A 17,193-nucleotide genomic window follows, 5' to 3' on the forward strand; every position below is an offset into this window, starting at 1 on the left:
CAGTGATTCAAGTATAAGTATCATAACATCACTTTCATACACCTGAACCACGGCCTTAGATTTGCTGTTTCACTCTGCTGGTACCAACTCCCACAATCCTGGAAGTATTGACAGTTGCCAAAGCAGAAGTGCTCAGAGCCAAAATCGCAGAATGTCTATTTTTTCTTATAATTTTTCTGGGTGTTCTGTATTCTGGCAGCATAAAACAGTCCAGAACCAAATAGGTGAGATGACATCCAATACCCACACATCTCTTTTCTATACCTGACAGTCCATGTGATGAGTTAGAAACAAGACAATTTTAGCTAGGTACTGTGGCTCATGCCTGTAATCCCAGCACTTTGGGAGGCCAAGGTGGGTGAACTGCTTGAGGCCAGGAGTTCGAGACCAGCCTGGCCAATATGGCAAAACCCCATCTCTACTCAAAATACAAAAATTAGCCAGGCGTGATGGCCCATGCCTGTCATCCCAGCTTCTTCAGAGGCTGAGGTACTTGCTTGAACCCAGGAGGTAGAAGTTGCAGTAAGCCGAGATTGTGCCACTGCACTCCAGACTGGGTGACAGAGCAAGACTCTACAAAACAAAACAAAAAGACAATTTAACGGGTAATGAAGAGTTTGACTGCTAGGAAAAATTGATGGGAAGATAACTTACACTGCAGTAGAGTAGTTGCTTCACACCACTAGGTACTTATTCAAATTCTGTGAAATCACTGTGAATGTGATTATATCTTTTATAAATATATAACAGTTCTTTTCTAAATCACTTATACTTGAGACTTTAGTTTCAATGAAGTGTATTTCATTAAATATTTATTAACGCTTCCCTTTGTGGACATTTGAGAAGCCTTAAATATTTTTATACATGCATTCGGCACTCAATGTGAATTATTAGAATCAACATTCTGAAAGTAATTCTGTCATCTGCAAAGTACAAAGTTATTAATCTCTGATTTAATCTCCCTCACATACATAAACAGCCAAACACGTGAACATCTTTTCCAATTATATATGTTGAAGCACTCTGATCCTTTACTTTCACCTCATTCAATATGATTGTCAAAGGTCCCATATCACAATCACAATAGATACTTATCACTATGTATTTATATCACAAATAACTAAATGAAATGAGACCTAAATGACCACAGGCTATCTGCTAAATAAAATTTAGGCCAGGCACAGTGGCTCATATTTGTAATCTCAGCAATTTGGGAGGCCAGGGTAAGCAGACTGCTTGAGCCCAGGAATTTGAGGGCAGACTGGGCAACAAGGCAAAACCCTGTCTCTATGAAAAATATTAAAAAATTGGTAGTACATGGTGGCGCACACCTGTAGTCCCAGCTACCCAGGAGGCCAAGGTGGGTGGATCACCTGAGCCCAGGGTATCAACGCTACAGTGAGCCGTGATTGCACCACTGTACTCCGGCCTGTGTGACAGAGTGAGGCCCTGTCTCAAAAAATTAAATTAAAAAAGTAAGGGCTAAGTTTTCTGAAACCACTTTTTTTTTTTTTTTTTTTTTTTTGAGGCGGAGTGTCGCTCTGTCGCCGGGGCTGGAGTGCAGTGGCCGGGCTCACTGCAAGCTCCGCCTCCCGGGTTCACGCCATTCTCCTGCCTCAGCCTCCCGAGTAGCTGGGACTACAGGCGCCCGCCACCTCGCCCGGCTAGTTTTTTGTATTTTTAGTAGAGACGGGGTTTCACTGTGTTAGCCAGGATGGTCTCGATCTCCTGACCTCGTGATCCGCCCAAACCACTTTTAAGGATAAAAATATATTCTTTTTTGGCCAGGCGCAATGGCTCACACCTGTAATCCCAGCACTTTGGGAGGCTGAGGCGGGCGGATCATGAGGTGAAGAGATCGAAACTATCCTGGCCAAAATGGTGAAACCCTGTCTTTACTAAAAATACAAAAATTAGCTGGGCATGGTGGCACGTGCCTGTAGTCCCAGCTACTCGGGAGGCTGAGGCAGGAGAATCGCTTGAACCCAGGAGATGGAGGCTGCAGTGAGCTGAGATCCCGCCATTGCACTCCAGCTTGGGTGACAAAGCCAGACTCCATCTCAAAAAAAAAAAAAAAGTATGTATACATATATTATTTTTTAAAAACTACAATCAGTTTCATATGACTAAAATACACGTTATAATATACTATTAACATAATTACTTATTGACCACAAGGTATAATTAAAACACAAAAGAGGAGCTGGGTGCAGCGGCTCACGCCTGTAATCCCAGCACTTAGGGAGGCCGACACGAGTGGATCACCAGGTTAGGAGTGTGCGACCAGCCTGACCAACATGGTGAAACCCCGTCTCTACTAAAAATAGAAAAATTGGCCGGGCGCGGTGGCTCAAACCTGTAATCCCAGCACTTTGGGAGGCCGAGACAGGCGGATCACGAGGTCAGGAGATCGAGACCATCCTGGCTAACAAGGTGAAACCCCGTCTCTACTAAAAACTACAAAAAAGTAGCCGGGCGAGATGGCGGCGCCTGTAGTCCCAGCTACCCGGGAGGCTGAGGAAGGAGAATGGCGTGAACCCGGGAGGCAGAGCTTGCAGTGAGCTGAGATCCGGCCACAGCACTCCAGCCTGGGTGACAGAGCGAGACTCCGTCTCAAAAAAAAAAAAAAAAGAAAGAAAAATTAGCCGGGTGTGGTGGCACGCGTGCCTGTAATCCCAGCTACTCAGGAGGCTGAGGCAGAAGAATCGCTTGAACACGGGAGGCAGAGGTTGCAGTGAGCCGAGATTGCACAACTGCACTCCAGCCTGGGTGACAAGAGCTAAACTCCATCTCAGTAAAAAAAAAAAAAAAAGGTGACTCATCTTTCTGAAACAATGAATAAAATTCAAAATCTTGTGGAGCATGTTGGTGCACACAGGGGCCTAAGGCAGGAGGGCTGCTTCCACCTCAAAAGTTCAAATCCAGCCTAAGCAACATAGTAAGACCCCGCTCTAAAAATAAATTTTTAGGCCAGGCGCGGTGGCTCACGCCTGTAATCCCGGCACTTTGGGAGGCTGAGACAGGTGGATTGCCAGGTCAAGAGATCGAGACCATCCTGGCTAACACGTGAAACCCCGTCTCTACTAAAAATACAAAAAAAATTAGCCGGGAGCGGTGGCAGGCGCCTGTAGTCCCAGCTACACGGGAGGCTGAGGCAGGAGAATGGCGTGAACCCGGGAGGCGGAGTTTGCAGTGAGTCAAGATCGCGCCACTGCACTCCAGCCTGGGTGACAGAGGGAGACTCCGTCTCAAAAAAAGAAAAGAAGAAAAAAATAAAAATAAATTTTTAAAGACTTTAAAATTCAAAATTTCAAACTGACCCAAGAAACGTTTTTGTACTTAGATGGAGTTTTGCTCAATCCTCCTGACTCAACCTCCTGAGGGACTACCAGCATGTGCCACCACATTGGTCTTAAACTCCTGGAATCAAGTAACCCTCTCAAAGTGCTGGGATTACAAGAGTAAGTCACTACGCCTGGCTACAAAATAATATTTTAAATACAACATACTACAAGTGTTATGATCTTATATAACTGTATTGTACAATTTACTACCCACCAAACACATGTGGCTGTTTCATTTAAATTAATAAAAATTAACATAAAATTACAATTTCAGTTCCTCAGTTACACTAAGTATATTTCAGGGGCTTAATAGTCACATGTAGTTAGTGGGTATCATATTATACAATACAGATATAGCACATGCTCATTACCATAGAAAAGTTCTACCTTATGTTTATTGCAGCACTATTCACAATAGCAAAGACTTGGAATCAACTCAAATGTCCATCAGTGACAGACTGGACTAAGAAAATGTGGCACATATACACCATGGAATACTATGCAGCCATAAAAAAGGATGAGTTCGTGTCCTTTGTAGGGACATGGATGCAGCTGGAAACCATCATTCTCAGCAAACTATCACAAGAACAGAAAACCAAATACCGCATGTTCTCATTCATAGGTGAGAATTCAACAATGAGATCACTTGAACACAGGAAGGGGAGCATCACACACCGGGTCCTATTGTGGGGAGGGGGTGGGGGGAGGGATAGCATTAGGAGAGATACCTAACGTAAATGACAAGTTAACGGGTGCAGCACACCAACATGGCACATGTATACATATGTAACAAACCTGCACGTTGTGCACATATACCCTAGAGCTTATACTGAAAAAAAAAAAAAAAAAAAGGTTCTACTTATTGGACAGTGCTATTCTTTTTTTTTTTTTTGAGACAGAGTCCAGCTCTGTCGTCCAGGTTGGAGTGCAATGGCGTGATCTCCGCTCACTGCAACCTCTGCCTCCTGGGTTCAAGTGATTCTCCTGCCTCAGCCTCCCAAGTAGCTGGGATTACAGGCGCCCACCACCACGCCCAGCTTATTTTTGTATTTTTAGTAGAGACAGGGTTTCACCAGGTTGGCCGGGTGGGTCTCGAAATCCTGACCTCAGGCGATCCACCCCTCTTGGCCTCTCAAAGTGCTGGGATTACAGGCGAGAGCCACCGCGTCCGGGCTGGAAAGTGCTATTCTATAAGGAAAAAGAAAAGCCTTATTGTTATATGAGGTTCTTATACTTTCTATAATGTTATAACAGATGACAGCTCTTCTGCTCTCAGAAGTCCTTTGGAAGCCATGACTAGTACTCTTGGCAATAGCCTCTTCTTACTACAATTCAAATAACTGTTGGTCAATCCCCTTAGGCAGTTGAAGACACCATTCACAGGCTAAGTGATCCCTTGAAGGCAGAAATTTGAGACCAGTCTGGGCAACAAAGTGAGACCCTGTCTCAAAAAACAAACAAAAACAACCAAAAATAACCCTCCAGGTTTATTTTTGGATGTCTTCTTCCCTTAGCCAAAAAGATTAAAAAACAAAAAATGAAATAAATGGATGTTTACAAAAATATATGAAACGGGTGAGAATTGGTCTGAATCTGGTAAATCCACCTCCGTATTTTACTGGTTTAAATACACATACACATGTAAATGTTTTTCATCAAATATACTGAAGGTACTTCTATATTCAATAATTGATCTAAGGCCGGGCACAGGGGCTCACACCTGTAATCCCAGCATTTTGGAAGAAGAAGGCCTGTGGATCAACTGAGGTCAGGAGTTCAAAAGCAGCCTGTACCACATGGCGAAATCCTGTCTCTACTAAATATACAAAAATCAGCCGGGTATGGTGGCAAGCCTATAGCCCCAGATATTCAGGAGGCTGAGGCAGGAGAATTGCTTGAACCCTGGAGGCGGAAGTTAGAGTGAGCTGAGATCATACCACTGAACTCCAGCCTAGGCAGAGTGAGACAGACTCCAGCCTGAGCAGACAGAACAAGACTCCACGATCAAAAAAACAAGATAATTGATCTAAGGGCTAAAGATCTGATTGACTGGTCATTGACTGGTGAGTCACTGGCCATTTATCTCAATGTCTTTTTACACAACAGAAATTTTCAAAACTAAAAGCTCTGGTCCCAAGAATGGCTGTCACTGAAGACGTATCATAGCACTTCAGGTAGGATATGAAAAAATAGGGTAAATATTAAGAATATATTTCTGGCCGGGGGCAGTGGCTCAAGCCTGTAATCCTAGCACTTTGGGAGGCCGAGACGGGTGGATCACGAGGTCAGCAGATCGAGACCATATTGGCTAACCCAGTGAAACTCCGTCTCTACTAAAAAATACAAAAAAAAACTAGCCGGGCGAGGTGGCACGCGCCTGTAGTCCCAGCTACTCCAGAGGCTGAGGCAGGAGAATGGCCTAAACCCGGGAGGCGGAGCTTACAGTGAGCTGAGATCCGGCCACTGCACTCCAGCCTGGGCGACAGAGCGAGGCTCCGTCTCAAAAAAAAAAAAAAGAATATATTTCAAGGGCTGAGAGAAATGAAAAATAGGGCCAGAAAAATAAGACCTTGAATACCACCCTAGAATCTGAACTGTATTCTAAAACTCCTTGAAGATACTTCTGCAGATGAATGTGAGAATGAAGAAATAGAAGATAAAATGAACCACAATTCTGAGGTCCTGACACTGACTCTGCTATGACCTCCTGTGAGACCTAACAAATTTTTTTCACGGTCCTTGTCCTCAATTTCCTCATCTGTTAGAGAATTAAGTTGGGACAGAATGTAGCTTAGCTTTGGGAGGCCACGATGGGCGGATTGTCTGAGCTTAGGAATTCAAGACCAGCCTGGGAAAGATGGCAAAACCCCATCTTTACTAAAAATAAAACCCAAAAAATTAGCTGGAGTGGTGGCACACACCTGTAGTCCCAGCTACAGTCCCAAAGGCTGAGGCACAGGAATCACTTGAACCTGGGAGGCGAAGACTGAAGTGAGCCCAGATCGTGCCACTGCACTCCAGCCTGGGTGACAGAGCGAGACTCTATCTCAAAAAAAAGAAAAAAATCTAGTTTAGGTCTGATCCAGCTTTGAAAAAAATTCTGTGATTTCTTTTTTTTTTTGAGAGGTAGTCTTGCTCATCGCCCAGGCTGGAGTGAAATGGCGCAATGTGGGCTCACCGCAGCCTCCACCTCTAGGTTCAAGTGATTCTCCTGCCTCAGCCTCCCGAATAGCTGGGATTACAGGCGCCTGCCACCATGTCCGGCTAATTTTGTATTTTTAGTAGAGACGGGGTTTCATCATGTTGGCCAGGCTGGTCTTGGACTTCTGACCTTGTGATCTGCCTGCGCTGGCCTCCCAAAGTGCTGGGATTACAGGCACGAGCCACCATGCCCAGCCAAAATTCTGTGATTTTGACAGAAATTATGTTTTAGGAACATCACATCTGATGGATGCACTGGAGCTGGAGGAAAAATAAGAAGTATCATATATAGTAACTAAGAGAGAAAAACAAAAGCAAGCAGTTAGAATTTAAAATAATACTAAAGATAGAGTATCACCATCAAGACAGAGATGGGAAGAGAAAAGCTTCCTTAGGGAAGTGAGGATCTGTGGTAAGCACTGTGGATTAGGATACAAAGGTTTAAGAATGTCAAGAGCCAGGCGCAGTGGCTCACACCTGTAATCCCAGCACTTTGGGAGGCCGAGGTGGGCGGATCATGAGATCAGGAGATCAAGACCATCCTGGCTAACATGGTGAAACTCCATCTCTACTAAAAATACAAAAATTAGCCAGGCATGGTGGCGGGTGCCTGTAGTCCCAGCTACTCAGCAGGCTAAGGCAGGAGAATGGCATGAACCTGGGAGGTGGAGCTTGAAGTGAGCAGAGATGGCGCTACTGTACTCCAGCTTGGGAGACAGAGGGAGACTCCATCTCAAAAACAAACAAACAGAAAAAAAAAAAAAGAACGGCGGCAAGAATGGCCCTGATAATTTGGCATGAAAGCTGTAAGCAAGAGATAACTACTGATGCAGTTATCTAAGTATAAAGTGCAAGCTGGGTGTGGTGGCTCACGCCTGCAATCCCAATAAGTCAAGGTGAGAGGATCACTTTAGTCCAGTTCAGCCTGGGCAACACAGGGAGACCCTGTCTCTATAAACAAAAAATGAGTCAGGCATAGTGGCATGTGCCTATAGTCCCAGCTACTTGGGAGGTTGAGGCAGGAAGATTACTTGGGTCCGGGAGGTTGAGGCTGCAGTGAGCCATGATCACACCACACTACTATACTCCAGCCTGGCAGACAAGATGCTGTCTCAAAGAAACCAACCAACCAAACAACAACAACAAAACAACAGAATACTAATATAGCTGGCATATTTCAATAGCTGCCTTTTTTTTTTTTTGAAACAGTATCACTCTGTTGCCCAGACTGGAGTGCAAGGGCATGATCAAGGCTCACTGCAGACTCCACCTCCCTAGACTCAGGTGATCCTCTCACCTTAGCCTCTCATCATTTATATTTGGAATATCTACTGCTAAATATGGAAAGGAGACACCTCTATTTACTACTGACTTTGCCTTTGACAAGTTTTATAAACTTTCAATGTCTCCTTTATCTTAAAAAAAAAGACTATAACATACATTCAAATAGTAATAATAGAAATGTTAACAACTACAGACAATATAATTTTATTATAATAGCTATTTTATTGGCATAATACACATATGAATGTAAAACAAATTATATGCAGTAAAAGCCAGCCAAAACATGCTTAATTTGCCAAAGTCTAAGTACACAGTACTTGCTTCTGGACATAGTAGTGACTAATAATTCCTGTTATCATCAAAATTAAGTAAATTCCTGTTTTCCCATTATTTAACACGGAAAAAAAATACTTGGGCCAGCTGTGGCAAGATGATACTTGAGCCCAGTTCGAGACTAGCCTGAGCAAATTACTGAAACCCCATCACTATAGTGAAAAAAAAAAATTGAAATACTTGGATCTGAATTAAATATATCCATAATAATTTCATATAAATTTCATTTACATGCAGATATAACTGTTGACCTTCAATCTCCTGAATCAGGATTCATTAAAATCAAAACCCAGGGCAGGCGCGGTGGCTCACGTCTGTAATCCCAGCAGTCTGGGAGGCCAAGGCAGATGGATCACCTGAGGTTGGGAATTCGAGACCAGCCTGATCAAAATGGAGAAATCCCGTCTATACTAAAAATACAAAATTAGTGGGGCATGGTGGCACATGCCTGTAATCCCAGCTACTTGGGAGACTGAGGCAGGAGAATCGCTTGAAACCGGAAGGTGGAGGTTGGGGTAAGCCGAGATCGCACCATTGTACTCCAGCCTGGGCAACAAGAGCTAAACTTCATCTCAAAAAAAAAAAAAAAAAAAAGGCCGGGCGCAGTGGCTCACGCCTGTAATCCCAGCATTTTGGGAGGCTGAGGCAGGCCAGGTCACGAGGTCAGGAGATCAAGACCATCTTGGCTAACAAAGTGAAACCCTGTCTCTACTAAAAATACAAAGTTAGCCGGGCGTGGTGGCACACCTATAGTCCCAGCTACTCCGGAGCCTGAGGCATGAGAATCGGTTGAACCCAGGAGGTGGAGCTCGCAGTGAGTTGAGAACACACCACTGCACTGCAGCCTGGGCAACAGAGCTGAGACTCCATCTCAAAAAAAATAAATAAATAAAACAAAACCCTGAAGTACCCATTTCTTTTTTTTTTTTTTTTTAGGACAGGGTCTCACTCTTGTCACCCAGGTTGGAACATGGTGGAACTACCACAACTCACTGTAGCCTAGACCTCCCAAGGTTAAAGCAATCTTCATGCCTCAGCCTCCCCAATAGCTGGGACTACAGGCGTGCTCTACCACACCTGGCTAATCTTTGAGTTTTTGCAGATGGGTTTCGCTATATTGCCCAAGCTGGTCTTGAACTCCTAGATGCAACTGATCCTCCTGCCTCAGCCTCCCAAAGTGCTGGGATTACATACATGAGCCACTGTGCCAGGCCTCCACGTCTTTAAGGAGAAAGGTCACCAAGATTAACTAATCATTTCCACCATATTTTAGAACACTGAAGAGAGAAGATCACAGTGTCTCCAAAATTGACCTCGAATTAAAAAACATTAAGCAAGTAAAATGCAGCAAAGAATAAGTAGGAGATATAACAAAAATAAAAATATATTCAAATTAAAAGGCAATCAAAATCTCACTCTGTAAAATTCTTGGGAAACTTATTTGAAATCCCTAAACACAACTGGTTTAATTCAAGTAAAAAAATCTGAAGCTACAGGAGTTAAAGCTTTTAAAATGTAATAAATAAGTCAAAAAATAACCAAAAAAAAATTCTTCCTAAAAAGTTTGGGAAGAAATTTATTTACAGTTTCAATAACGTTTTCTATTTACCTTGAAAATGACATTTGGTTGACTTTATTTTTATTTATTTTTTTTGAGCTGGAGTCTTGCTCTGTTGCTCAGGCTTGAGTATAGTGGTGCCATCTTGGCTCACTGCAACCTCTACCATGCCCATCCAACTTTTGTATTTTTAGTAGAGAGGAGGTTTCACTGTGTTGGTCAAGCTGGTCTCGAACTTCCGACCTCAGTGCCATGTCCACCTCCAGCTCCCAAAGTGCTGGGATTACAATGAGTCACTGCACCAGGCCTTGTTGATTTTACTTTGAAAATGTAAATGTTTTTACTGCTTTTACAACTACCTTTTTTTTTTTTTTTCTTTGAGATGGAGTTTCTCTCTTGTTGCCCAGGCTAGAGTGCAATGGTGCAATCTGAGCTCAATGCAACCTCCACCGGGTTCAAGCAATTTTCCTGCTTCAGGCTCCTGAGTAGTTGGGATTGCAGACACGTGCCACCATGCCAAGCTAATTTTGTATTTTTAATAGAGACGGGGTTTTTCCATGTTGATCAGGCTGGCCTCGAACTCACGACCCCAGGTGACGAGGCGTGAGTCACTGTGCTCAGCAGCTTGTACAACTATCTTTTTCCTTTGTCTAATAACTACATTCTTTTTTTTCTTTTTTGAGACGGAATCTCGCTGTCTCACCCAGGCTGGAAAGCAGTGGCGCGATCTCGGCTCACTGCAGGCTCCGCCTCCCAGGTTCATGCCATTCTCCTGCCTCAGCTTCCCAAGTAGCTGGGACTACAGGTAGCCGCCACCACACCTGGCTAATTTTTTGTGTTTTTTTTTAGTAGAGACAGGTTTCACCGTGTTAGCCAGGATGGTCTCGATCCCCTGATCTGGTGACCCACCCACCTCAGCCTCCCAAAGTGCTAGGATTACAGGCGTGAGCCACCAGGCCCGGCCAACTAAATTCTTTACAGTTGGTTTTCTTTCTTTTTCTTTACTTTTTTGAGACCAGGTTTCACTCAGACTGGAGTACAATGGCACCATCATGGCTCACTGCAACCTTGACCTCCCTGGCTCAAGCAATCCTTCTACCTCAACCTCCCTGAATAGCTAGAACCACAGGTACATATCACCAGGTCCAGGTAATTTTTTTTCTGAATGTAGATTTTCAACTTTAAATTCAAAAAACTGGCTAGTCCTGGTGGTTCACAACTATAAGCCCAGCACTTTAGGAGGCCAAGATGAGAGGATCACTTGAGCCCAAAAGTTCAAGACCCACCTGGGCAACAAAGCAAGGTCTCCGTCTCAATTTTTTTGGAGAGTCTCCCTTTATCACCCACTCTGGAGTGTAGCGTTGCAATATCAGCTCAGTCAACCTCTGCCTCCCCAGTTCAAGCAATTCTCCTGCTGCAGCCTCATGCGTAGCTGGGATTACAGGCGTGCACCAACATGCCAAGCTAACTTTTGTATTTTTTAAGTAGACACAGGATTTCACCATGTCAGCCAGGCTGGTCTCCGAACTCCGGACCTCAAGTGATCCACTCACCTTGGCCTCCCAAAATGCTGAGATTACAGGCATGAGACACCTCACCTAACCTAAATACATTTTTTTTTTTGAGATGGAGTTTTGCTCTTGTTACCCAGGCTGGAGTGCAGTGGCCAATCTCGGCTCACCGTAACCTCCGCCTCCCAGGTTCAAGCGATTCTTCTGCTCCAGCCTCCCAAGTAGCTGGGATTACAGGCATGCATCACCACACCCAGCCAGTTTTGTATTTTTAGCAGAGATGGGGGTTTCTCCATGTTGGTCAGGCTGCTCTTGAACTCCTGACCTCAAGTGATCCGCCCACCTCAGCCTCCCAAAGTGCCGGGATTACAGGCATGAGCCATTCCGCCAAGCCTACATTTACTTTTAAATATAACTCATAGGGCCGGGCGCGGTGGCTCAAGCCTGTAATCCCAGCACTTTGGGAGGCCGAGACGAGCGGATCACGAGGTCAGGAGATCGAGACCATCCTGGCTAACACGGTGAAACCCCGTCTCTACTAAAAAATACAAAAAAAAACTAGCTGGGCAAGGTGGCGGGCGCCTATAGTCCCAGCTACTCGGGAGGCTGAGGCAGGAGAATGGCGTGAACCCGGGAGGCGGAGCTTGCAGTGAGCTGAGATCCGGCCACTGCATTCCAGCCTGGGCGACAGAGCAAGACTCCGTCTCAAAAAATAAATAAATAAATAAATATAACTCATGAATACTGACAACTTAACATGCCAAATACAGTATACTCGAATGAGTGGCTAACCTCTAACACAATTAAATCAATTAAAAGTTAATCTAAGGTATTAAACTACAAAACTGTCCAAACTGCTATGTAAAACAGCTTTTTTGTTAGTTGATCTATGGATTTTAAAAAGGAACTTCAGAGAAAGTTAATGAATTCACAATTTGCAAATACTTTACAGTATCAGAATATCAGAACAGCCTAATTCACGTTGTTTTGTTTTTTGAGACGGAGTATTGCTCTGTCGCCCAGGCTGGAGTGCAGTGGCGCAATCTTGGCTAACTGCAACCTCCGCCTCCCGGGTTCAAGGGATTCTCCTGCCTCAGCCTCCTGAGTAGCTAGGATTTTGGGGGCGTGCCACCAGGCCCGGCTAATTTTAGTATTTTTAGTAGAGACAGGGTTTCACTATGTTGGCCAGGCTGGTCTCAAACTCCTGACCTCGTTATCCACCTCCTCGGCTTTCCAAAGTGCTAGGATAACAGGCGGGAGCCACCACCCCCGGCCCTAATTCACCTAGTTTTAACAAGTTCCCCACAAACATTTACAGTACATGTATTTAGAAGCCTGACCTGGCTGTGATACCGCAGTGGCTGTAAACTGAGTAGCCCATGGCGGATTCTTCTGTCCTCCAAACTGAGCCATGATGCAAAAGGAAAAAAACCTTCCCTTGTTTGTCTTCTATAGCATCGATCTATCAAGAAAAGGATCCACATTTTAAAGTCCAACCAAGCTACAGATACCACAAAAGGATATTATACTAGAAAGAAATGTTTAATGTATCAAGGACGTCTTCGCAGATTTCAGCAGAAATAACAACTGTAAGTAGAAAAAGGGCAAATGAACATCCAATATGCAGCAAAAACATTTTACATCAAGTAGATCACCAAGAGTGTCCTATTTTACAAGATAACATTAGGGGGAGACTCACAAAAAGCACTCCTTTCTGGGACTACAAATTGTCACATTTAAACAGAATCTACCCAATTGTTAACAAAAAGTTCACAACTTTATATTCACAGGAAATACAGCCTACGTGTTTCTTCTGGTAATGAGTTGGGGAGTGAGGCCAGGGTAATGTTAAAACCAATAAAGGATATTGGGACAAGACCCCCATCACAGGTATTTAAGGATATCATTTAAATAACGAACATCTCTACTTTCCAGAGTAGAGAAGGAACTTGGGAGGCTTCTTTTCCATCCCCGATCTCGAGGGAAAAAGTCGTTGAGATAATGGATGTCCCTTAAAGAACCACTGGGAAAACCCCTCCCCCAAAGACAAACCAGAAAAGGCGAAGATTCTCTACCCGCGCACTCCATCCTCGGCCGCCGCGACCCTCAAGGGCCGGAGCCCGGCCGTCCATCTTCCTCCAGTCCCAGCTCCGTGCCGGCCACCGGCGACGGAAGGCGGAACCCACCGCCCCACGACACTCGAGATCCCTGGGCTCGTTAACCACTCATGGATAAAGCCTCTATTCCCCAAGACCCACGCCGCCGGGACCCGCCACGATGTCCCGGGCCGAGGGGCCAGAAGGGTACAACCGCAGCGACTCGGGAGCAATGGGCGGGGGACGGAGGAGTCGCCATGTCGAGGCTGAGGGGCGCTGGGGGCACCTGAGGTGCCGAGTGGTGGGGGAGGGGCTGGCCGCGCCGGGCCTGCTCCGACCCGCACAAAAGGGACCGCGTCCCTCCCGTCCCAGTCCCACAAGAGCCCCACCGTCGCCGCCCAGGGCCGCCGCGCTACCCAAAAGATCGCTCCTGGCCCTTCCACAGATCCGACAGGATGTTAAGACCCCCGGCTTCGCCGCCCACCGCTCCAACCGCGCGGACCAGACCTTCACCTGAGTCGGGTCCCGGCTAACATCGAAGCCATTTCAAACCCGTCAGCCTTAGGCGCATGCGCCAACTTCCCCCTCTTCCTTCACGCCGCTCCCCTCCTCCACATCTCCCGGAGGAACGGCGCTTACTGGCTGACGTTCTGCGTGCGCGCTCTCCTGACCGCTCAATGCGCCTGGCCCTTTCGCTACGGAGGGAGAAATAGAGCGCGCCTAAGGGTTGCCTTGGCCTCGCTTAACAATGAGCCGCTGGGCTATATGTCTTGCGCTTGCTCTGAAGGAAGGGCTTTCCTCTGGGTGGGAAGGAAAGCAATTGCGGTCACGTGATCCGAGTCAGGCCGGCGCCATTTTATGTTTCCCTTTTTTTTTAAAATCTGGTTCCATTATTTGGGAGAAAGGATATACCCTGTAACATTTTTTTAAAATTATACTTTAAGTTCTAGGGCACATGTGCGCAACGTCCTGGTTTGTTACATATGTATACATGTGCCATGTTGGTGTGCTGCACCCCTTAACTCGTCATTTACATTAGGTATATCTCTTAATGCTATCCCCCCTCCCCCCACCCCGAGATCATGGGGGTTGTGTGATGTTACCCCTTGTGTCCAAGTGTTCTCGTTCAGTTCCCACTTATGGGTGAGAACATGCGGTGTTTGGTTTTCTGTCCTTGGGATAGTTTACTCAGAATGATGGTTTCTAGCTTCATCCATGTCCCTGCAAAGGACACGAACTCATCCTTTTTTATGGCTGCATAGTATTCCATGGTGTATATGTGCCACACTTTCTTAATCCAGTCTATCATTGATGGACATTTGGGTTGGTTCCAAGTCTTTGCTATTGTGAATAGTACCGCTATAAACCTACATGTACGTGTGTCTTTATAGCAGCATGACTTATAATCCTTTGGGTATATGCCCAGCAATGGGATGGCTGGGTCAAATGGTATTTCTAGTTATACATCCTTGAGGAATCACCTCACTGTCTTCCACAATGGTTGAACTAGTTATACCCTGTAACATTCTTAATTCATCTTAAAAATTGAGATAAAATTTACTTAACATACAATTCACTATTTAAAATATCTTAAAGTACAATTGAGGCCGGGTGTGGTGGCTCATGCCTGTAATCCCAGCACTTTGGGAGACCGAGGCAGGTGGATCACCTGAGGTCAGGAGTTCAAGACCAACCTGGGCAACATGGTGAAACCCCACCTCTACTAAAAATACAAAAATTAGCCAGGTGTGGTGGCGCATGCTTGTAATCCCAGCTACTCAGGGGGCTGAGGCAGGAGAATTGCTTGAACCCAAGAGGCAGAAGTTGCAGTGAGCTGAGATCACGCCAATACACTCCAGCCTGGGCAACAAAAGTGAAACTCCGTCTCAAAAAAAAAGTACAATTCAGTGGCTTTTAGTATATTCAGAAGGTTGTACGACCATCCCTACCACTACTTCAAGAATCTTTACATCACCCGAAAAAGAAACCCATACCTGTTAACCAGTAGCCCCCTAATCCCTGCTCTTAGCCGTCTCAGGCAACCAACCACTAACATTTCTGTCTATACTGTCCTAGACATTTCCTATAAAGAGGATCATACAATATGTGGCCTTTTATGTGTTGATTTTCTTTGTTTTAGCACATTGATTTTAGGGTTCATCCAGGTTGTGGCATGTATCAGAACTCATTCCATTTTATGGTTCACATTGCGCATTCTTTATCTATTTCTTTATTTTTTTGAGACAGAGTCTCGCTCTGTCGCCCAGGCTGGAGTGCAGTGGTGTGATCTTGGCTCACTGCAGGCTCTGCCTCCTGAGTTCACGCCATTCTCCTGCCTCAGCCTCCTGAGTAGCTGGGACTACAGGTGCCCGCCACCACGCCTGGCTAAATTTTTGTATTTTTTAGTAGAGACGGGGTTTCACCGTGTTAGCCAGGATGGTCTTGATCTCCTGACCTCGTGATCCGCCCGCCTCGGCCTCCCAAAGTGCTGGGATTACAGGCGTGAGCCACCGCTCCCAGCCAAAGGGCTTTTAAAAGTCCAATTTGAGAGATATGTTACTTCGTTTATTCCTTTCCCTATGAACCCACTGAGGAAGAATCCTGAAAGTCTCTCTCCTGGACAGGCATAGTGGCTCACACCTGTAATCCCAACACTTTGAGAGGTTAACATGGGAGGATTGCTTCGAAGCCAAAAGTTCAAGACCAGCCTAGGCAACATAGCAAGACCCCTGTCTCTATTTTTAAAAATTAAAATTGCCGGACGCGGTGGCTCAAGCCTGTAATCCCAGCACTTTGGGAGGCCGAGACGGGCAGATCATGAGGTAAGGAGATCGAGACCATCCTGGCTAACACAGTGAAACCCCGTCTCTACTAAAAAATACAAAAAACTAGCCGGGCGAGGTGGCAGGCGCCTGTAGTCCCAGCTACTCGGGAGGCTGAGGCAGGAGAATGGCATGAACCCGAGAGGAGGAGCTTGCAGTGAGCTGAGATCCGGCCACTGCACTCCAGCCTGGGTGACAGAGCAAGACTCCATCTCAAAAAAAAAAAAAAAAAATTAAAATTAAAGGCCGGGCGCGGTGGCTCAAGCCTGTAATCCCAGCACTTTGGGAGGCCGAGACAGGCGGATCACGAGGTCAGGAGATCGAGACCCTCCTGGCTAACACGGTGAAACCCCGTCTCTACTAAAAAATACAAAAAACTAGCCGGGCGAGGTGGCGGGCGCCTGTAGTCCCAGCTACACAGGAGGCTGAGGCAGGAGAATGGTGTGAACCCGGGAGGCGGAGCTTGCAGCGAGCTGAGATCCAGCCACTGCACTCCAGCCCCGGCGACAGAGCGAGACTCCGTCTCAAAAAAAAAAAAAAAAAGGTAAAATTAAAGTCTCTCTTTTCATTGTCATTGTGACGCTGAACACCTATGGAAGCTCTTCAGCAGGAGACTGGGCTTTGAAACAACTGATGAAATTAGCTGGGCGTGATGGCATGACCGGTAATCCCAGCTACTCTAGAGGCTGAGGCAGGAGAATCATTGAACCCAAGAGGCGGAGGTTGCAGTGAGCCAAGATCTCATGCTTGCACTCCAGCCTGGGCGACAGAGCAAGACTACCTCTAAGAAAAGGGGGAGGGGAGGGGAGAGGAAAGAGGGGAGAGGAGGGTAGAGGAAGGAGGAGAGGGGAAGGGGAGAGGGGAACTGATGAGAGAGCCTGAGGACCCATTTTAAACAATGGGGAACACTCAGATTGTGTAGTAATGAGAGATCCAAACACCAAGCAGTCCAGGAGCTTTCAGTTTGTCATGTATGCCACTGTAGAGACAGTGGATACAACACGAATACAAGGTCACACAAGGAGGATGGAAGAATTGTGGAAC

The 17,193-nt window shown here is 45.8% G+C and overlaps 1 protein-coding gene across 13 annotated transcripts in view; it reads right to left on the bottom strand.

The window, feature by feature from the left end:
- CCAR1 (cell division cycle and apoptosis regulator 1) overlaps nucleotides 1-14,109 on the bottom strand; it is a 79,737-nt gene extending 65,628 nt beyond the window's left edge. For 3 of the 13 annotated variants that reach the window (XM_033209878.1, XM_033209877.1, XM_033209873.1), the window contains exons 1-2: nucleotides 13,744-13,916; nucleotides 12,572-12,693 (exon numbers count right to left, since the gene is read on the bottom strand). In XM_033209878.1, coding sequence (XP_033065769.1) covers nucleotides 12,572-12,644 — 73 coding nt within the window. In that variant the 5' untranslated portion in view covers nucleotides 12,645-12,693; nucleotides 13,744-13,916. Of the gene's footprint in view, nucleotides 1-4,449; nucleotides 4,470-12,571; nucleotides 12,694-13,716 lie in introns of those variants that run through there. The other 10 variants (XM_033209872.1, XM_033209881.1, XM_033209885.1 and 7 more) reach the window with 8 other exon arrangements.
- Nucleotides 14,110-17,193: the final 3,084 nt, after the last annotated feature.

This window comes from Trachypithecus francoisi, unplaced genomic scaffold (assembly GCF_009764315.1).
Source record: "Trachypithecus francoisi isolate TF-2019V2 unplaced genomic scaffold, Tfra_2.0 Lachesis_group9, whole genome shotgun sequence".
Lineage (NCBI taxonomy): Eukaryota > Metazoa > Chordata > Mammalia > Primates > Cercopithecidae > Trachypithecus > Trachypithecus francoisi.